The following is a 22,268-nucleotide window of genomic DNA, read 5'->3' on the forward strand; positions in this document are numbered from 1 at the left end:
CATATGATTTTACTTTCTAAATAATAGTTAAACATTAATTTATACTCATCCATTGGAAGCTCTGATATTTTAAGCTAATATTTTAACCTTCTTAAATTAGAGCCTTTAAAAAAATTTGTTTGAATATTTTGAGACGTGGAGAACTACACAGCTGTTAAATCAAGATTTCCCTTTCAAATTCAAGAAAAGCCCTCATCACTAAAGAAACCTTTTGGTAGATTTTTTTTCTTTCTATCATTGCTTATGATATTTTGACTGTTGAAACAACCCGGAGGTTTTTAATATCTCTCGACTTGTTAAGAATGTAATAGGTTTTGCGTTGGAATAAAAAATTAAAAGAAACATTATTACAAAATATAAAGTGTAATACTTTAAGTAGAGTGCTGTAAACTTGTCATGCCTAAAATTACAAATATAATTTGAGTAATAAAGCTGATCATCTAATTCCAGGATAAATAAAAAGAAGAGTTGGAACATTTCTTTGTTTTTTTGTTAACTCTGATTGTCTCACAATAATAATTTAAACGTTATGTACAAAAAGGATAGTTCAATAAATATTAACTCCATAATCTATAATCTTTGAACAATATAGGTGCCTTTAGAAAAAAAACTCCTCAGTAACAAAAAACCTCTAATAATAAAAAAGTTTAATCTATAAATTACATGTTTCTAAAAGTGTTAGCAAATCAGATGTGTTTGTAATGTCCGTAGGCGAATGGCAGGGGTTCGATGACTTCTATCTCGTTGTAGATAGGAGCGGGCAGGTGGATGGGCTGCGGGGGTGGTGGTGGGGGAATGAGCTCCTGCAGGATGGTGTGTTCGTAGTTGAAAAGGTCGTAGTTGTTGTGGATCGGAGGCGGCAACAGAACAGCTGGAGGAGGTGGTGGGGGTGGCGGCTGATGAGTCAAGAACTCAAGTGACTCCTGTACCAGCTCGTAGTTGTTGAAAATAGGAGCGGGCAAGTGAACGGGCTGTGGTGGGGGTGGTGGTGGGGGGATCTCTTGCACAACAGTGTGTCCGATATTGTAGATATCGTAGTTGTTGTGAAGAGGAGGAGGAAGAATCACTGGAGGTGGTGGTGGGGGTGGGGGAGGTTGATGTGTGAAGTGCGCCAAGTTCTCCTGGACAATTTCATACTCCCGGGTGATAGGAGCGGGGAGATGAACGGGCTGTAGTGGGGGAGGAGGAGGTGGTATTTCCTGGACCACAGTGTGCCCGATGTTGTAAACATCGTAGTTGTTGTGAAGAGGAGGAGGTAGAACCACAGGTGGGGGTGGAGGTGGTGGTGGGGGCTGGTGGGTGAAATGGGCCAGATTCTCTTGAACGATCTCAAAGTTCTGGAAGATAGGTGCAGGCAAATGTACAGGCTGTGGTGGAGGTGGTGGCGGGGGGATCTCCTGCACGACCGTGTGCTCCAAGTTGTAGATGTCGTAGTTGTTGTGAAGAGGAGGAGGTAGAACCACTGGTGGGGGTGGAGGTGGTGGGGGTGGCTGATGCTGTATAAGCCTGTTGTTTTCTTGCACGATGTCGTACTCGTAGGTGATAGGAGCAGGCAAGTGGATAGGCTGTGGAGGCGGTGGTGGCGGAGGTAATTCCTCGACGAAGGTTCTCTCGATGTTGTAAACATCGTAGGCGTTGATGATAGGCGGGGGCAGCACCACTGGAGGCGGTGGTGGTGGTGGGGGTGGAATAGCCTTTATAACAGTGGTGTCGACCTGGTACACATCTTGAGTGCGGACAATCGGGGGTGGCACAATGACCTGAGGCGGAGGTGGAGGTGGGGGCGGCAATGGCTCCACTATGGTCCTCTCAATCTCAATCACATTGTAGTCTGTGTAGACTTGAGGCGGCGCAAAGATGGGCCCCGGCCTGTAGTGGGGCGGCTCGATCACCTCTGAAATTGTCAATTAAAAGCTTACAGAGTTGTGTGGTTAACCATTTGGGTTAAGGTTACACTGAGTGCAAGATATTAAGGTTAAACATGTGGTTAATTAATTGTTGGATTAATTGTTTTGATTATTATTTATTATGGAATGTTATATTTGCTTTGGCAAAAATTTATCAAAAGAGGCATTTATTGTGTAAAGTTTCTCATCTTTTGATGGGATATGCTATTTTATTTTTATAAAGTAATTATAGTATTTAAATGTCTGTACAAAAATTATGGAACTATGACAAATCATATTTTTAAGTAGATTAGGCCTTACAATTCACATAAATTTTTCATTTTCAAAAAGTTAATGATGTATAGTGGTAAAAAGATTCACCCCCTAATTCGACAAGATATATGATTATTTTATTGTATGGTAAAACAAATTATAGGAGAAACTATATATATTTGTATATTGTTATATATTATCTCAATTTTTTTATATTCACTTTAATTATTGTACCTAGCATATGATCTGTTTTAGAACGTTTGAACAGCCTAAATTAATTAGTTTTGTGAAAACTTTATTACTTTTTAGTTATTTCCAACTAGTTGAAATCTTTCAATATTTTAAATTTGAACTTTGATTTGTTTAATGATTTAAAACTATTTTCACTTAATGACAACACAAAATGTTAGTCTCACACATTGACTCCTTACTTGTATAGGGTCGCTGCCTTCTATATGGCCCAGTAGCGATCTCAGGCTGAGCTACACAGTTTGAGAATGAAAAACTTATCAGCATGATAATAATACTTATTGACACTTTCTGTCCCAGAAACTAATTTCCATCTTTTCAAGGTTTTCACTTCTTATTAAGATTGTGACAGATTTTTATCAAGAACATCGAATCAAAGTGATACATTATTTAAAAATATTATTTCTGTATATAAAAAAGTATACAGAAATATTTGTTAGGAGTAATTAAGCATATTTAAAATCCAAAACCTGACAGCGTAACTATTATAAAATCAAACACAAGGAATTACATGATAATTTTCTAGCACTCATGTTAAGGGATTATTGTACCTATATACATTTAAATGTATGCTAGCAAGTCCATTCTTCAGTTTTAAAATTATTGAATATTTTCATCTGGATGAAAATATTTAGTCAAAGAGGTGAAAAGCATTTTACCGAGGTATTCAAAAATGGTTCTTAGCTATATCCTTAGTTATTTAAATTTATATTATGGACCAAAATAATTACCGTAAGTTACAAAACCTGAGCTGTTTTTCAAACTAAAAGTTGAATATTATTTAATTTATAAATCAATTTCCTAGGTGTGATTTTTTAATCAAATCTGGTAACGTTGTTGTCTTGGGCTAACCACCAGAGGTTCCTGGTATCAGAACCACTATATTGGCCACCTATGTGACTAATACAATTGTGGTACTTGACTGCCTTAAGGTGCACAAATGTACATGGTGACAGGCAATTAAGGTTAGAAAAATTTTCATATATGGAGAACAGTTTAAAGTTTGGTGGGACACTAAAATCATATACTTACCCACAAGGTCTATGCAGAGGCCTTCATTGCACCTGAAACCCGCACAGCAGGCCTCTACAGGTCCACACTAAAACATTGATACAACATAGATACACAAATAATCTTGATATTCATATACATCATTACTAAAACCCCTGCTTAGTTGTCATGATTTAGGGTATTTTTTTTACGCAACCCAAATAATTACAATTATTGTGAGACACTAGTGATAAAACAATCTCATATGTTGGTATCCCTCTTTTTCCTTACAGTACTTCATTGCTGTTCACCTAATATGCATTGTTGCATAGGAAAAGGTTTAGTGATATTAACAATTTATTGTATATAAATCTCAAGGTTTTCACGCAAGCACAAACAGAATATGTGCTGCAAGTTAACATTCTTTTTTATAGGTTTTCTATAGATTCGCTTTCTTTAAATTTTGACAATTCTATGATTAGTGCATTTGTTAGATACTGGATTCACATTAATTTTAAACTGTTCATGGTATAAAACCAATGATTTAATATACTGTATATACTGTAATGCGTACTATTGCTAATGGGACCTGTGTATTGTTCTTGAACGGTGTTGTTAAATAGTACCTCAAAGTACTTGTTATATTTGGGTTGTGTTAAAACACAACAGCCTGAATAGTGATCATTACATCATTATGCCAAGTCATTTATGTTTACTTTTTGTTAGGTACACAATTCTGTATATTCTAACCTGAATCAATCAATCAATCAATCTTTACTTGCCGTAAGGATGCATAACATTTTATTGACAAAGTAAGGATTTACAGTTTTCTTTACGTTTTTTTTACAGTTTTACATAACCATTACAGTTATATTAACTGCCATATTCTTATAGGCAAAATAATTTACAACACGAGTGTAAAAGAAATAAGCATTCGCCAAAGGCCTAGTATCAACTGTCCAAATAAATACAGTCCAGTTTTGTACAATAGCACTACTTATTTTTCTCAAAACCAATCTTACTGATATAGCTTCAGAGAAGATCTTAATTATAGCTTCAGAGAAGATCTTAATTCCAATTATAAATCAATACACCGAGAGATAATAAGAGTAGCAATCAAACGGTACTTACGACATCTGTGGAGCAAGCCCCTAAGCCATATCCGTTGGCTAACTCAAAGCCCCCGGGAAAGTCAAATGATGTGAGGTACTGCGGGGCTACGAGCGAGCTGTGTGAGACCAGTAAACCTCAAACCAACAGAGACTATTAGCAAAACATACAAGAATACCATGGTTCATCGGCGGTGGGGGGATGGTTTCCCCCCGAAATATCAGGTTGGACCCTAATGCTAAGAGTTTTGTTAAAATGCAATACAATATTTTAAGAGAGTTCCACCCGCAGCTGTTTACCACATACACATGGTCCTACAAGAAACTCCTGGCATTATTCAAGTGTTTATCGAGTTGAAATGAACTGTAAAATATTCACAAAGATCCAAACTATACACTGGCTGAACTGAAATCTCCTAATTGTTTCTTTAAGTTATAAAATCATTTTGAAAATCCGTAAATTAGTCTTTTTCACATGCAATTTTAACTTCTAAACAATAATTAAAAATTATTTTTGAGCCACCCACTGCAAGCTCTGATGTGTTAAGGACACGACAAGCACACAATCATTGGGAAGAAATTAGTTTTAGAATGTTGAGAGCTTGTACCATAGAGGCATATTGAGGAACATTAGCATGTGTAGCCTAGCCGCCATCTTGAATTGACCGGGTAGAACCCTCTGAACCCAGCTGAAATGTAACTCAAAACCGTTTAACCGGGTAGGATGATGACAATTTTGTAGTTACCAATTATTTAGTAGATAGTTGGTGGTATAAAACTGATCTTTAATAAACATTGATTCCATGGTTAGAGCATAGGTCATGATGAACAAATTTGTGTTTGTGTATTTTGTATTGTTAACTTAAAAGCAAGTAGGCAATTCGTTACTATTTCAAAATACTATTTTGCAATCCATGAATGGTTATGAAGTATTTATATATATCATTTTTACTGGAGTTGGTTTTTATTTCTACCGAAAGGTTTTTGATTTTTAGTTGCAAATTTTAAATTAAAAAACAATTTATGTAGTTTATATTTAGAACTGGATGCCAAAATAGAATTTTTTGATCTTAAGAATTTAACGTTATTGTAAATCTACATTGTCTAGCATAAACTGTTTACTGATAACCTAAATTATAATATTTAGGTATATCACAATTTCTCAAGATGAGGATGAAAAATAAGATAGCTAAATTTTTCTGACTCTGAATTCTGGTTGGGAATATTATTGAAATGGATTTCAAGTGATATATTTTAGTGCACAAATACGTAACTTTTTTACAAAAATGTGTTTGTTGTCAAACATGATTTCATGGTTGCAAGAGCACAGATTAATTTTAGAATTCCTTAAAAAAAATTTTGTACTTTTTGAATTGAAGTACTTGTAGTACTAAGTGTACTCAACAAAGCGCAAAAAAATAAGGTTGAAAATTCTCTATTTCTTATACTAATCTAATCATAAATATTTTTTCCATATAAGGGATATAAAGTAATAAAATATTTTTGAAACATTAAAATTTATTAAAGCAAGTTAGAAACTTGTGGATGAAAAAATATTTTGGTCTAATTGCACAACTTTAAATTGTATCGACTCTTTTCATCATTTCCCTTAGAAGAAATTCATTAATAAACATTTTTATTTATAAAAACTATTATGAATCCTGCAAGCTACACAAAAAAAATGATCTATAACCAAACTGAAATTAGTAAACCATAGTTTTCAACAGCTATTGATAGTTTATTTGATATGTTTGTCCGTGGAGATCTCCACTTGCGACTGAACTATGCTAACACTGAATTATGCTAATTAGATTAGGATGGGATTAAAAATATAAAAAATAGCTTACCTATCACTAAAACATGAAATCTGTCCCACATGATGACGGGGCACCATTGACAATAATTATTGACCCAAAAGATCCCTTATCAGCTAATGTTTTATATCACCCCTTTATCAGTCGTAATTTATTGAACAATAAACACAGAGGTAAACAGAAGTTCTTGATTTTATCATAAATGAAAGGAGCCCGAGCAAACATACTTCACATTTGCTCAGTATTCTTCGTGACAAAATGTAAAGCTAAACAAATATGTTGGTAAAATTAAAAATACTGTGACTGAGACAAAAAGGTTGACAGCTGAGCCATCAGGTATAAAATGTGATTATGTTATCCAAACAATTACTTACCAATCTTATATACTAAAAGTCTTTTTGCAAAACTTATGGCAGCTCAAATTAAAATAGGCTCAAAAATAGGCAATAAAAATAAATTTTAAATTAAAAAAAATTAACATGGGCCCTGTGGGTTGCTGTATTGGTGACGAAATAACAACAAAATATGATTAGAAAATAAAAACAAATTAAAGAAATTCCAATCACATGTTTTATTTACAGCGTGAGTTGAAAATAGAGAAGTTTGCACAATACATACTTTTGGTCAAGTTTTCAACCTCAGGGCGAGCTCTCATGTAAATATAAGTATGATGTTCAAAGACTTGAAAATATGTTCACAGTTCAAATTTGAAGTCTGCTGGTTCGATCCTGAATGAAATTGATTCTGAACCAAGCTGCCATTTGTCAAAGGTCTATCAATTACTGTTGCTATTTAACAAAAGGTCAATGTTATAAAGTACCAAAACCAAGACCTAAACCCTTGAAAAAATTTACAATATGAAAAAAATCTTAATGATATACACATTCTGAACTGATACATGCTCCATCCCTTTCACAGAACAGCTGTAGTCTTTGTAAACTACCAAGGGTCGTTTTGACAGTAACAAGGTAATTTTAACACCTATTAGCTAATTCAGGTGATCCAAAGGTCATTCATCATGGAGGTTTTATCAGTTGGGAAAATTTGATAGTGTAAAACAGCCATATTAATGATGTCCAAGTGTAGGCCTAATTTAGCGTATCTTCTCACTTGATTCTTCTGTCTGCATATGCACTTGGTACAACATCGTAGGTACAACTTGGTGCATGCAGATGGAAGAATCAAGAATGAATATATGCCATCTATCGAGCGCCGCACGGAGTTCATCAGAGACCATCTCTTCAAGTTTCTTTGAAAAAAGACAGTTTTACTTTTGGATCTATAGCGGAGTTTTTCCACAACTGGATTGTAGGTGAAGACAAAATGTATGCTCGATTTTGAGGTGTATTCTTATAATATTTTCTGTGATATTTTTCATGAAGTTGCTTTAAATTACAGTATAGTAAATTTATGTTTTTAGGAAAAAGCATTTAGCTTGGATTAAATAAATATATAGGATGGAGAGGACACAGCTAACTCACCTGATGAAAGGTTGCAGACGAGTCAAAGAACACATAAAACACACACATAATAATACTTGATATTTCGCCTCTTTCAGAGGCTTCTTCAGAAGTAGGCCTAGATGGCAGTTACAAGATGTTCTTGTAATTCTTCTTCAAGATTGTTCTTGTAACTGCCATCTAGGCCTACTTCTGAAGAAGCCTCTGAAAGAGGCGAAATATCAAGTATTATTATGTGTGTGTTTTATGTGTTCTTTGACTCGTCTGCAACCTTTCATCAGGTGAGTTAGCTGTGTCCTCTCCATCCTATATATTTATTTAGTATAGTAAATTTGTGTTGTTCTTAGTTTTGGTTTAACGTCTTACATGAAGATGTAGCAATGACAAGGATTAAGTACCGTATAGTAAGAGTAAGCATCTTGATTTTCTAAATTTTTTTTATTTTTTCTCAAAAAAATTGATGTAAAACTTAACAATAATTTATCAACTAACTCTGTGAAACTTGCATAATTTCTTTTTAAAGGATGCGAAAGTCTAAAAGAAATTTTTAAATGGACAAAGTGTAGAATGTGTTGAAGGAAGTTTTAAATAAGACAACAATGTGCCAAGAACATAATATAATAAGGAATGTCTTATTTACATAACTACAAAATATAAATCACAATTTATCTATACAACATGTACAAAAATAATCTTATTAAAAACTATAAACTTGGGCCTTTATACAAATCCTTAATGTACAAAAATTACAAAATTTGGCTGTTTTGATTAGAACTGAAAGTTTGAAAATCATGTCATGTTACAACGCTTTTTATTATGTATAAATTAAATTCATAATCTCTCTTTTGGCAACAAATTACAAATTGGAATACAACTCGGAATAGCACCTTAGAAATAAATATTTAAAGCAATTCTACATGAATAACTATTATAAATCTATACTACAAAATTGCTATAAGATCATTGTGCAACAAGCGTCACTTATTACAAATCAATCAAGTAAATATGAGATTCATTGTCTAATGAAATGAATGCATGGCATCAAAAGGAGCCCAGGTAACTTAATCCAATATAGTACATTTGTACAAAGTTGTGGAATGTGTACTTCCAAATGCAAATATAAACAATTATGACAGCTCTTTAATTGACAAAGTTTGTGAGAACTGTATTTAAAAAAATCGTTAAATGAATGATTAAAGCATTATTAGACCTACATTCAAAGTCCTTGTCGGACTTAAGTCATTCATTCTATTGAAAGAAATATTTACTTATAAAGTACTTCACATGGAGTAACTTAACCAACAAAACTTAAATTAACACTAATTTATGTTGTTAAATAGGTCTCTCTAACAATAGTTGTTATAAGGCAAAGCGAATAAGATCATGTCTTCATAGATCTAAAATATCCCATTCAGATCTGTTTATTTAGGCATTACTAGCAAGTTCAAATATTATAGTTAGAAATCAGTTTAAGATACATAATTAGCCAAAAAGTTACTAAAAACGAGTTATAAAACATATTTCTCTTTGGTAACCTGTAATAAAATAAAGCATCAAAATTTTTAATTTAAAATTGTCTTCAGTAAAAATATATGCCTAATATATGCAAAAATATCTTTCTTGTTTTGAAAAATACTGTGTAAAATGCCTTATGCATATTCTTATTTATAATTATTAGTAAATTTCAAGGTTAGTATTTAAAACTACCTTCCGTAAAAAAATATATCCCAAATATGTACAATAATATGTTTTTTGAAAAAAAAAATACTGTGCACTAAGGCCTTCTGCTTATTCTTATTCGTTTCATTCAATAGTTTCAATTGTGCGTTGTTAAGTTGTAAAAAAGTTTATGAATACAAAATTTTATAAGCTCTAATATTAAGCCTAATACATAAGATACTTTTCAAGCCAAGTATATTAATTTGTCCACTGTGAATCAATTGCACAAAATTTGTACATAACTTTACGCCATAATCAAAAGATTATTGCAGTGCTTAAATGGTAAACACAATATACCGGTAGATTAAAAAGTGTACGTCACAAATAGTGAAGTAATCAAGTCTAAAATGTTAGACTGTCACAATTGGACAAACAAGACTACTTGTATAAAACTTGAGTTGTGCTTGGAATGTGCGTAGATAATTCAGCAGTCTTTTCAAAAGGCAAGATAGGCTGTGAAGGCACGTCCGTCTCTCGTTTTGGATTCAATCGACATCAAGCTCATCTATCTGAAAAATATATTAGAATTTAAGTAAAAATAACATGTAAGCATGTAAGCAGTACTGATAATAAAATAAAATAATCTTTTGCACTAAAAACAGATATCCAACAGGTTTTTGATTCTTAAACCACAGATTTTAATATTTTTTATCCTAGTTTAATAATTCTTTTGCGTTTTGAGGTTTTTTTTTAGATTTTTAGGGATGTCCGTACAGTTTTTCATAAAAGAAATAATTTAGACCTACAACATTAAGTTAACAGCACCTTATTTTGGCAAATATAGAAAATATTAGCAGCTAGACCTTTTCTGCTAGTGGAAATGTAAACCCATTCATTCAAAAAAATTTAAATAAAAGACCATTTTCAACAGATTTTACCGATATCTAAAAATTTTTATTTTTTGAAAATATGCCCATAGAATAGGAAAAAAGCATTTAAATTCTATGCCACATATTGTTGACTTTTAACTTCAAACATTTTTGTTAGCTACAATTTTAGTTGATGTTTAAATAACAATATGAATTAGAAATATGGAATTATGAGATGAATATTACCATTGACTATTGGATACTGAAGTTGGTATTAATAGTCAAAGATGTTACTCATACTATACTTAATTTTAAACTTAAAGATGGGCTAACGCATTTGGCACATCTTAAAAATTCTATGTATTTTCTTGGATTTCAGAATCAGTTTAAAGAAAAACTAAAATAACTCTCAAGTCATATAAATGAATTAATTAGGCTACTTTAAGATATTAAAAATATCAAAGTAAATTAGTAAATAAAACAACACTCTTATGAATTAACTTATTGATTGTTGTAAAGGCAATTTAATTCTTTGCTTTGAAAACAATCTCAAATTAAAGTGTATTTTACTAAGATTACTCCTACAGAATGATGTTTTTTCAAAGACACAGAAAAACTTAATTTTTTTCTCATTAAAGACATTTTCTTGTCATACTGGTTATGTCTAAAATACCTCAGGCAAATGAAATGTGATTTGTGAGATTATGAATATCGTTACATGCATACCACAGACAAGAACATAGATGATTTTTAAAGATGCACAGTCATAATGATGTGTTATGAAGTACATTCCCAAACACACTATGATATATACAAAAAGTACGAAATATTCTATAGAAGGTTAGTATTTGAAATAATTAATCTATATTATCAATACGCTACATAGCATAGAACTTTGTAAACAATAAGGCTTTTTTGTTTTAAGATTTAACCCCACATACTATGTACCAAAATGTTTGTCTAGGTGTGTAGATTTGCAAACTGACCTTACATTTTCAAAAAAGTACCTTGGCTCTGCCCTAGTGGCCAGTTCCCAAGTTATACTTATTTTTAGTAATGGATTACCAAAAATACCCTTTTATTTTGTTAACGTTATCAGAACTGTTTAAATGAATAAATAAAACAACTGTCCCACTGATTGAAATTATTATTATTATTGCACCTAATAACAGTGAGCATCACAAAATGAAAATAGTACCTTTGTAGTACACTTACTGAGAATACGATTACTTTTGTAGTCGTTGGAACCGTTAGAACGGGTGAGTGAAATAACGCTGAGTGTGTCTTCCTGTTAAAGGCGAGTATCACAAAATAGTAAGTATCTTGGTAATACGATTGTTTTTGTAATGTCATCTGAACTGTTAATATGAGTAGGTGAAACGCTGAAACGGAGATAACGCTGATCATGTTTTCTTATTAATTTCAACACTAACCAGCTGTAATGTCTTTGACGAGGAAGTAATAGGTGACAAAAATAATAGTATTATTTTATCTACTACCAAAAAGCTAAGGAACATTCCTGACTATTTTTTATGTATAACGGTATTTCCCATCTATAATGCTAAGAAAAAAATCCAATCCCTAAAATGGGAAATGGTTGTGTGTAATGATAGTAATTGTTTCAATTTCTGATCCCACTGAGAAATTGAAATTGTATTAACATAGCAGCTTACTTTAACTGACCAATTTCGTCCTACCTCATATCTCGAGCTCGTCCTGTGTGCGACTGAGCCGGTTGCTGTCTATCCGTCTCCGTTGGCTGCGTCTCACCGCGTCCGCCCGACGGTACGGCTCGCTCTTCAGTCCCAACAGTATGTCCTCCAAGGCACCGTTGTACACCTCGTCCTGGTGCAACAGCTTCTTCTCCTGTACCAGACGAGACTTGGTCTTCAGCTCGCTGATCACTGCGTCCTGGCAACCAACAGACTACCGTGCAACGCTACTAGCCACTTACCCTACCCCGGCCATGGTCGACACACTCAAACACTGATAATTGCTACTATTGTTAGTGAGATGGCCTACTATAATTTCATTTAGGTACTCAATTCGGCTTGGTTAAAATGTTGGCGTATTCGACAGAAAGTCATTTATATCAACTCAGTCTGTCAGTGGTTAAAATCAACATGGGAAAGGAATGTATAGTTTTAACCATGGAGTTGGTAGCGGTCGGGAGCAATTGACAAACATAGGGACCAATGGACAGACATTGAGAGCAAACGGATGATATCAAAAGCGATTAACAAATATCAGAACCAATAAAATGAAATTGGGAGCGATTGGAAGACACTGACCAAATTAACGGAAGAGTTCGTAGTGGTTGAGAGCAATTGGCAGACCTCTGTAGCGATCATAAGAGTCGGTAACCGTCGGAAAGAGCTGCAAACTTAGCGGTATTTTCGCTCAACTTGCAATAAAGGATATTTTTATAAAATGCACAGTAATCCAGCATTTTCAATAATCTGGCACCTCTAAAGTCTTAACAGAGCCGGATTAGTGAGTGTCACCTGTTATTTTGCTACGGGAAACACAGGTGATTATGTTCACAAAGAGAGTTTAAAAATAATTACCCTACTATAGGCACAACAGTTGTAAGTAGCCTATATTAAAACTTCAATTTCCTACATAATATTATCGACCATGGCCATTTCCTGAGATAAAAAGCAAATAAAATTGAAAACTAGACAATCTATAGCATAACTAACACAAACTAATAAACTCCTAAACTAATAATGAATTGAATAGTTTACTTTGACCTATCAATTGCTAATTTAACATAGCAAATTAGTAGGGGTGGGTGAATTCATTTTTCACTCAATTATTTTTTTTATTGAGAATTAGATCGATTTATTAAAAAAATATCGAGTCTAACAATAGACTATAAACAACAGTTTAACAGTCTTAAAGGAGCAGTGTTTGTCTGTATGCATTAATGAACATTTGATCTTATTGCTTTACTAAAGTGAATTTAACTGTTACTCTCATTACTTGAACTATACGATTTATAACAAAATTGCTTATCACAGCAACATTTAGTACCAAGTTAGTTCAACTTTTATAGAAATTTTAGTCAAATAAGGTTACATAATATATTATAACAACAGGCCAATTATCATCCCTCACCTATGAATCCAAAATCATAATAAATTAATCTCTTAAATTTATTGACTTGAAACTCAAGTGACAAAAGTATAAAAGTAAGGACCGGTTTGATTAAAAACTGAAAAACTTTATATAACAGTGAAAAAGGTAAACAATTTCCCTAATTGCCAAATTTTTTTATATTCTTGGAAATTAAAATAATAAACCTAAATAACTAAACACTAAAAACTAAAATAACAACGAAATAGTAAAAGAACTAAAGAAGCCAGAGACCTGAACTTTGTAGCTAGCTACGTGCAAGTCTAGTTGGTTACCAGTTACAGTCCATGCGAGTTATACACATTACCATGCTATTGATTAGTTATGTTATACTTTCTACATTGAAACACTGGATTAGAGTCAACAATAGAGAAATAGGTACAGAAACTTACTTGTTACTCATTAGGTACAAAGTTATTTAATGTAAAAAATGAATCTATAATTCAGTTAATCCAGTGTAAACAAAGTGTAAAAATAGATCTTAAATACAAGGTCACAAATCGTTAACACTTACACAAGAAGGAAACTGAAAGGAAAATAAACAGTAATTTCAACAGGATACAAGCTTACAAGGAATCATAAGAAACTACAAGCAATGTACAGCAAGCTAAGAAATTAATTACAAATTTTAAATTGTGTTAAACACTCATAAAATATTAGATACTGGTGTTCAAACTACTCCACAATATATAAAACAAACATACAACAGAATTCAATTTAAGACAAATGACTGACAACAACCACGGCGCAGGGACGCTTCCAGTGGGAAATCTTCAAGTAACTCTGTTGATAATAATGATGACATAGCAAAGTATAATAAAATTTCAAAAATTCATGAGGCAATAAAAAATAACTAATAAATGAGTATATCAATTAAATTTCAAAATTTACATTTAAATTTTTATCCATATAGAACTCAGCTATGTAGGCTATTTGTTTGTGGTTTGTACAGAATTTAAAATTAACCAAATATTATTTTTATTTTGAAGTTATTAATCTAGGTTTTTTTTAATATAAAGAAAACTGAGATTAATTTCCATAGATTTGAATTGCAGTTTTCAAATCGGAACTGAAAGTAAAAAAGTTCAATTCTGCTTAGAGGATTTTCAACTATGGTTTTAAATTATTTAGTTTTAAAATTAGGTAAATTGTTGTTCACAAGGGAAAAACACAATAAAAGGGATATCACGTTATGAAAGTTTAACATTATTTCACAACCTTAAAAACATTTGTGATGCCCATTTAAACCCATTTCAACTCAAATAAGTAAAATTGTTTGAAAAAAAAAGAGATTAAATTTTAAATTTGGTAAAGCATGATGCAATAAAAAAACTGTGTTACAAAAAAGTTAGGGTTTGTGAAAAGTGTAAACATAATTTGGAACCAGACCTCTAAAAGGGAAAGAAAACAAATGTAAATACATTGAAGAAATATATTGTAAAACCAAATTGATAACAAGACTGTAATATACAGCAATATAAGAAATAATTCAGTAAAATACTGATTTAAAATATAATTATCATGTATAGTATAAAAGGAGGGTTAAAACACACTTGATAAAGCTATAAAACTAAGAATGCAACATAATGAAGCAAGCAAAATACTAATTCATTGTGCGATCACTAGCAAATTAAGTAAGCATGCTAGCGAGTATAGCGAACAACAAGCATAAATACTCTCCTTAGCTCAGGTAGAAAGCTAATAATGAGTTACTAAGTCAGGAAATAGTGAGCACCATGCAGCAACATTTCACCGAGCTTCAAATGCCATATGTTACCTGCTGTCTTTTCTGATTGAGCTTGTTACGTTTGATGACTTCTTCGGAATTGTTGTTCTGCATGGACTGAGCAGCGGCCATTTCTAGCCTCCGCCTCTGTTCGTTCTCTTGTTCTGCCGCCTGAAAACCGTAAATGATGTTAAAAGTTAAAAAGCGGGGTAAATGAGCCGTAACAGGATATTTGGAGGTATTCACAAATTAAATTACCTTTAACAAAATTAGAAAATAAATTTATTAACGTTTCAGTCTAATATTAAAATATTTGGCATATACAATCTATAACATTGTAAATAAGAGGTGGTGTCTGTTTTTTTGTACTGAGTGAACGCAGAAACTATTGTTCTTATACAAACTTAAGTAACTTTACTAGATGCTTACAGCATAGTGTCTAACCAAATCCAACCTTTACCTTGAACGCACGGATGAACCTGACGAACAGTAAGAAGAACGTGTTGGCGTCCGATGTGCGAGTGGACTCTCCGAAGTACTCGAGACACTCCTTGAAGTTGTCCTGCGCAAGCTTGGTCTCCGCCTTGAGCCTCTTCAGTTTCTCCTCCGAGTTTGTGAGGAAGTCGGTGAGCACCGTGGCGTTGGCACGCTCCTTGCTGCACTCCTTGCGCACAGCCTCCATGCCTTTCTCCAGCTCTGCCACATCCGCCACTATTGTCTCGAGTGACGCTGGAAAAGAATTCCGGATTAGAATTGCCATTTTTGTAATTGGGTCTTGATCAACTCTATATTTATTTTGATAAGCCAGTGTTTGAACTTATCTCTCTCACAGGGAAGTCTGACTCTGAGACGCTAACTTCCAGGATAGAAACAAATTTATTGACCTGTAAATTTATTTAGTTTTATCTTCTTAGGTTGTAAGAATCTGATAGGAATATGGCACTCACCAATGTGCCTTGTGATGACATATTTGAGATATAAAAACAAAAAAATTCCAATCTACATTTGAATTAGCTATGAAGGGTTTGCCAAACCTGTCACAAACATCACTGTCTAACTAAATCACATTGACTGAGAATTCAAAACTATATTTACAAACACTGTAACAGGCATAAAGAATTATTCGGTAGGAGAAACTAATTTAGGTAGAACCCTTACCCATGGCTGCCTTGTCGACATGCAGCAGTTCTGTGTCAAAGTTCCGCAGCTCCGGGAACTTCTCTCTGATGGTGTCTACGATGAAATGCAGCAAGGAGCATCGCTTGTCACTGCTCTTTGTGTCACCTAATGTGTCTAGCGACTGCAGCTTAAAGCCGTAGGCTGGTCCTCGCTGTACAAACAACATCGTTGGTGACCAAAAAACAATTCAGACAAAATACGTTTGTTAACATCATTACCAGTGGAATAAAAAACCTAATTAATGAACAAGAGTAATTTAAAGATTTTTGCCTCTTGTACTTTTAAGTTCATTTATTACACTTATTGGTTAGTTATTTATAATTGGTGGTTATTTTAAATTGTGTAACTTGTGTGACAAAATTAAAATTATTTTAAATAAATATTTAGACCTAATTTGAAAAAATGAGAGGAGCTTTTGAACTTTAAAACCAAAAAAGAATCCTTAAACTACTTTTACACTTATTTTCATTAATTAACTAAACAAAAGCTTATTGTTGGAGTTTGGTTAACTGATCTACCTACAAAACAAGTGCCTTTTAAAAACATAATCTGATGACTAAAAAGACAAAAAATAATGAAGACACCAAAGACAAAAAATAATGAAGACAAAAATACTAAAGACTACAAATATACCTTGGCGCTGTTGAGGTAGTTGCCAAAAGCCAGAACAACTTCAAGCACTCGCCGCAGCTTCTGCGATGTTCGTACTGACGATGAGGCTGAGATGATTGCATGCACTTGCTGAAAATCACAGTTTAATTAATTATTAGGAACATTTTGATGAAAAACTAAATGGAACACTTTGAAATTAAAATTGAGCAGTCCTGTAATCTAATAAACTAACCCCTACATATTGTATGTCAAAATGCAGCAAAGATTCTGGATTTAAAAAAATTGATTTATAATAAGGATCTTTGTTTTTAGTTATTAGTTGATTGTGTTTATATCTTAAGTGCTGTTAGTAACAGTCATTGAGATGAATGATAAATAATTGATAGAATATTTTGTTTAAATGAAAAAGTTCTTGACTGTAACATCCCTGCGAATAAAGTGACGGAACACTGACTGAAACCAACTGAAGCAACTCTTTGACCAAGCTAAAGTAAACAACTGTAAACTTAAGCTTGTAATTTGACACATCAACAATTAGTGACAGGAACTAGCAGAGAAAATATAGTTTTGACAGTAGTAGCTCATCTTTCTTATGTCACATAGAAGTAAGGTACAGAGGAAACGAGCTTATCATTGATGTGCTTCCAGTTCTAGTATGTTGTGCTGGAAATATACTCGTGACGAGCAAAAAAGAGCCAGAGCAGCGAGCAAAGTGCAGTAGTCCTATTGGACAGGGTCTTCCTCCTCCGTGAGTGTTGTAAGTACATAAGATCAGAGGCAGTGTTGGACTTTGCGCTAGACACCAGCGACTAGTGCTGGACCACTAAGTGTGTCATTTAATGTTTCCTCTGTAACCTACCTCTCCGTGGATTTTAGTGACAAATTTACATATGTACAGCCTACGATGTCTACTAGCTACATAGAACCACTCACCGGAGTAATTAGATGCACATTGTCCAGGAAGTTGCCCATGTACGCCATGATGGCCAGTTTGCTGGACAGCCGCTCCACCCTAGTAAGCTGCATAAGGAACCTGTCCTCCTCAGTCAACAAGCAAATGTCCTTCTTCTCCAGCTGGTACTCCCGGTACGCCTTGGCCTGGAGAAATACAAATAGAGTTCAAAAACTTCCAGTATGATCAAGTGCAGGAAGACATGATGATTTTCAATGTAAAACTGAAGAAGGTTGAATGAACCGGCTCGGGTTGTTTCTCCCGCTAAAGGTAAAATAAAAAAGTCAAGATTGTGATGGATGGCCGAGAGCTATTAGCGAGGCCAAAAACCTTCATAGGTTTGAGTGGCCTCATAAGTAAGGAACATTGCTATTTGAGTGCATTACACCAAAAACTGTACAAGAATAGATTAATATCAAGAAACTTGGAAACTAAACAATTAGGAAATGATTGTTTGTTGCTAAAAGCAGTCTTTCCTGTTTTGACTGTTAAAACTGGCATTTATATTTCTACAAATTTACCAACATTAATCACATTTAACCTCAAAAGTACTGAGTTTGAAAATACTTACAATGTACATTTAAGACCCATATAAAAATGTAGCTTATGATGAAATTTTAGAAATCTTAAAATTCCCATTTGATGCAACATACAGTAACTCAAGATACTTATTCACGTTATTGTGATTATCACTCACTTCTTGATCGGTGGGAACCATTCGTTGAAGCAGTTCGACGTTTTCCAGAGAAACTTGTTTCAAATCTAGAGCGTTAACGGCTGCAATCACTTTATCAACTGGCATCTCTATCTTCCGCCTAGAGATGGCTGTGAAAGGAAATGAACAAGATTAAAAAGATAAACTACTACTTGAGTCCATCTAACCTGGACTAACTGGGACAGAATGTTCAGATCAGCTGATTGTTCAGATTAGCCAAGATAATTTAAAAACAATAGAACTTAAATCCGGGGTAGTTGTACGGAGCCACGAATAATGAAAACCACGGTACTGTATATCCAACATGGTATAACAAGACATAACAAACACATTAAAACAACGTAATCTTGTGTAAATAGACAATAATTAATTTCATTATTTGCAGGTTTACATCGAAATAATAACATTTCACAATCAATAATACTTGATCAAAATGATAGTCTAAGTCATAAATCTTGGTTCAAATACGAGTATAAAAAATGTATTGTTTAAAATCACAACGTTAACAAAAATTGAACATTAAATCACTTAACACATTCACTGCGGGCGTATCTGATCAGATACGGGCGAGCGGTGTTCAAACGTTTGTTCCAAATTCAAAATATCAACAACTAATCATTCTACTCTCACAAAAGTGTATATTTACCGATATTTCTCAGCCTAGTGTGCTCCAACAGCGAGACAGTCTCTGGTTTCTTGAACCGCTTGCTTGCTTGTGACGACAGCCCGAGCCCGTCCACCTCGTGAGAACCGTTGGTCAGCATGTTGCCGCCGCTGCCAGGCAGCTTGAACATCTCTTCGAACTCCGCAAAGTCTATTACCTTGTACAACTTGTCATCGTCCAACTCGTTGAACAGCGTTCCACGCACCTACACAAGTCGGACAACTAAGTAGGCCTAACTTCATAGTGTTTGAGTCAGAGTGTATTGGTAGACAGGTAAAGCAAATATAGCATATCAATAATAATAACCCATATCTAAAAGACATTAAATCTCCATTCTACCTTTGAAAACCCAAAATAAGCAATACAGAAGAGCCTCGATAACAAGACTCTCAAGGGGATTGTAAAATAAGACTTGTTATCAAGGGTGATTTGTTATTGAGGGTCTTGTTATCAAGGTTCCACTGTATTATGTTCAGTCAATTTTTGGTGACAGTGGATCAGACTTCATGGTATTGCCATGATTGTGGAAGACCACAATATTATTGCAAACACAATTTGCAATAATATTGTGGTTTTGCCACCATAGGGGGAGATTCTGGAACTGGTACCGAATCAGAGGTGATGAGAGCCAAAGATTCCGTTACACCATAGTTTTCTGGAATTGAGAACCAGAATCAGCCCACCCTATCAACAATTAAACTGCAAAATTAATGATTAGAGGTATTTTCACAGTTAACAAAAATAAAAGCCTATTCACAGTTTTAAGATTTAGAAAAATATGATTTTGACAGCAGCTCATTCTGCAAAGGGCTCATTAATTGTGAGTGGCCAATTCTCTTTGGACACAAAGTTACATACAGCTGATCCGTATGGTGGTATTATGGTGGGATGTCTACTTAAATATCCAAACAAAAGTGAAAAGCTGTCACAATCCAACAAACATTAATTTTATCATCTACATAGTAATAGGCAACCATGTTTCTTTAAAACCTTTTTTCTCAGCTCATGTGCATCGCAAGGAAAATCTACACATACTGTTAGAAAGATATTTGCCTTTTGATGTGCAGAATCCATTAATAAATTTAAATAGGCTCAAAAATAAGCACAAAAAATGAATTAAAATATTTTTTAAATTAACATGCGCCTTATGGGTTTGTCATGCTGGTGACAAAATAACATCAAAATATAAACAGAAAATCAAAACAAATAGAAGAAATTCCAATCATAGGATTTATTTACAGCGTGGGGTGAAAATGGAGAAGTTTGCAAAATACATATTATTGGTGGAGTTTTTGACCACGGGGCGACCTTTAGTAATCATAAAACAAAACATTTACCTGGTTTGGTTTGAGTGCGATCCAGTTGAGCGAAGGCAGCTTGTATTTGGTCTGGACTTTGCGTTTGATGGTCGTAGCATCCCCGGGTGGCAGCATCATGCCGACAGGTGGTGGCGGGGCAGGTGGGGAGAAGGCTTTACAAGGTGGTGGGGGAGGGGGAGGCGGTGAAATGACTGCTGGTGGGGGTGGCGGGGCAGGGGTGGAGTTGCTATTGCAGGAACTGGTGGAAGATGTCGAACAAGACGACAGAGCACTGCTGACACCTGAACAAAATAAAAAGTTTTAGATTTGTTTTTTGAAGAAAGTTAATATTGTACGATGGTTAAAGGTCAATAGAACACTAATGTTAATAAAAAACTGTTAGACTTGTTAAACAGTGATAATATACAACTTGAGAGTACGACTTGCGCAACAAGTCTCCTTTCTGTATCTTCATCTCTCTCTAAATTGCTTTGAACCGCAACTTATTATAGAGAGAAGAATAACTAAAACACAAACCTTCATTTACTACTTTCTTAGTTAATTTCTAAAAGTACTAGGGTTCTGTCGTAACTACTGGTAACAGCATATCGTACTAATTTTGTACCGAGAACTAATGTTAACGTGTGTTGGTTACCAATGTAACGTACCGAAACTAACCCTAAATTTTCTGTACTGCACCCCCTACAAAGTTTTTTTTGTCGCATACTAAAAACTGAGGACAAAATATAATGTACAACTTGTGTTCAAAGTGTCTTTTTTCAACTCGAACAAATTGACTCTCACTAAAAAATTCCCACTTTGACCACTTAGGTGAAATTACCATGTGATAAGAAAACATCTTGTCCATGTGGTTTACCAGAGTCAGGAGATGTCCTGGAGATGAGCTCCTGTATCTTGTCCTCCAGCATGCTGGACTGTCTGCTCTGGGAGTGGACCTGTTTCCTCAGGGTATGTACCTCTTCCTCCACCTTGCGCCGTCCCTCGTTGACCTCCTCCAGCTCTGACCTGGCCGCCCCCAGCGCCGCCTCCAGTGTGGCCAACTGCGCCAGGCTCTCCCTCTCCATCTCTGCCAGCCTGTCATGAGCCTGCGCCGACAAACATGTTATACACTCCGTAATAATGTCTTGTTGATCAACTTATCCATGTAATTTATATTTATAGCCTAAGGGTAAACCAAATAGGGTAGATTAATCTTGGTAAATGGCTCTAGGTCAGGATCTATATAAGTGGAAATTGGTTTTAGTCTATCTTCACTAAATTAATAGAAATGTTGAGTGTAAAAACTTGATAGATGTTAACAAAGGCCTTGGTACAGTTTTAACAACACTCACATGGCTAACTTCATCCTCGAGCTCGGCAACCCTCTCCAACGCTGTGGTTTTCGTCTCACTGTCTTCCATGAGAGCGGCCACATCAAACACATTGTCTAGGTAAGCAGAGAATTGTACCTGTAGAGGAAAACTCGTATCAAGTTTAAAAAAAATAGTTAAGTTGTTTTACAATGAGTCATTGTTTTGAAAACAAAATAACCAATTATCATGTGAAGTTTTGGAAAAATGCTCAACTCATTTTAGGGTTCTTTTGTCATATTGTTTGTATTTTGAACACAAAAACACAACTAAAGAGAATTGGGGAGAGTTATATGAGCTTTTTC

General features: G+C 34.2%; 2 protein-coding genes across 4 annotated transcripts in view; both read right to left on the bottom strand.

The window, feature by feature from the left end:
• Nucleotides 1-618: 618 nt before the first annotated feature.
• Nucleotides 619-6,449, bottom strand: LOC129002986 (uncharacterized). The gene is made up of 4 exons (XM_054431150.1): nt 6,355-6,449; nt 4,530-4,645; nt 3,441-3,507; nt 619-1,894 (listed from the first exon to the last, which is right to left on the bottom strand). The coding sequence occupies exons 1-4, from the start codon at nt 6,383-6,385 to the stop codon at nt 687-689; spliced, it is 1,422 nt and encodes a 473-aa protein (XP_054287125.1). The 5' UTR covers nt 6,386-6,449; the 3' UTR covers nt 619-686.
• A 1,934-nt stretch (nt 6,450-8,383) lies between these two features.
• Nucleotides 8,384-22,268, bottom strand: part of LOC129002512 (formin-like protein) — an 82,099-nt gene continuing 68,214 nt past the window's right edge. For 2 of the 3 annotated variants that reach the window (XM_054430375.1, XM_054430373.1), the window contains exons 10-21: nt 21,946-22,062; nt 21,471-21,699; nt 20,633-20,895; nt 19,278-19,500; nt 18,614-18,741; nt 17,898-18,062; nt 16,986-17,093; nt 16,332-16,503; nt 15,634-15,902; nt 15,225-15,344; nt 12,007-12,220; nt 8,384-10,009 (exon numbers count right to left, since the gene is read on the bottom strand). In XM_054430375.1, the coding sequence (XP_054286350.1) occupies nt 12,008-12,220; nt 15,225-15,344; nt 15,634-15,902; nt 16,332-16,503; nt 16,986-17,093; nt 17,898-18,062; nt 18,614-18,741; nt 19,278-19,500; nt 20,633-20,895; nt 21,471-21,699; nt 21,946-22,062 (2,007 nt within the window). In that variant the 3' untranslated portion in view covers nt 8,384-10,009; nt 12,007. The remainder of the gene's footprint in view (nt 10,010-12,006; nt 12,221-15,224; nt 15,345-15,633; nt 15,903-16,331; nt 16,504-16,985; nt 17,094-17,897; nt 18,063-18,613; nt 18,742-19,277; nt 19,501-20,632; nt 20,896-21,470; nt 21,700-21,945; nt 22,063-22,268) is intronic. The other variant, XM_054430374.1, reaches the window with a different exon arrangement.

The sequence above is a fragment of the Macrosteles quadrilineatus genome, unplaced genomic scaffold (genome assembly GCF_028750875.1).
Source record: "Macrosteles quadrilineatus isolate MER2022 unplaced genomic scaffold, UCM_ALF_1.0 Scaffold_9__3_contigs__length_116548681, whole genome shotgun sequence".
NCBI classification, from domain to species: Eukaryota; Metazoa; Arthropoda; class Insecta; order Hemiptera; family Cicadellidae; genus Macrosteles; species Macrosteles quadrilineatus.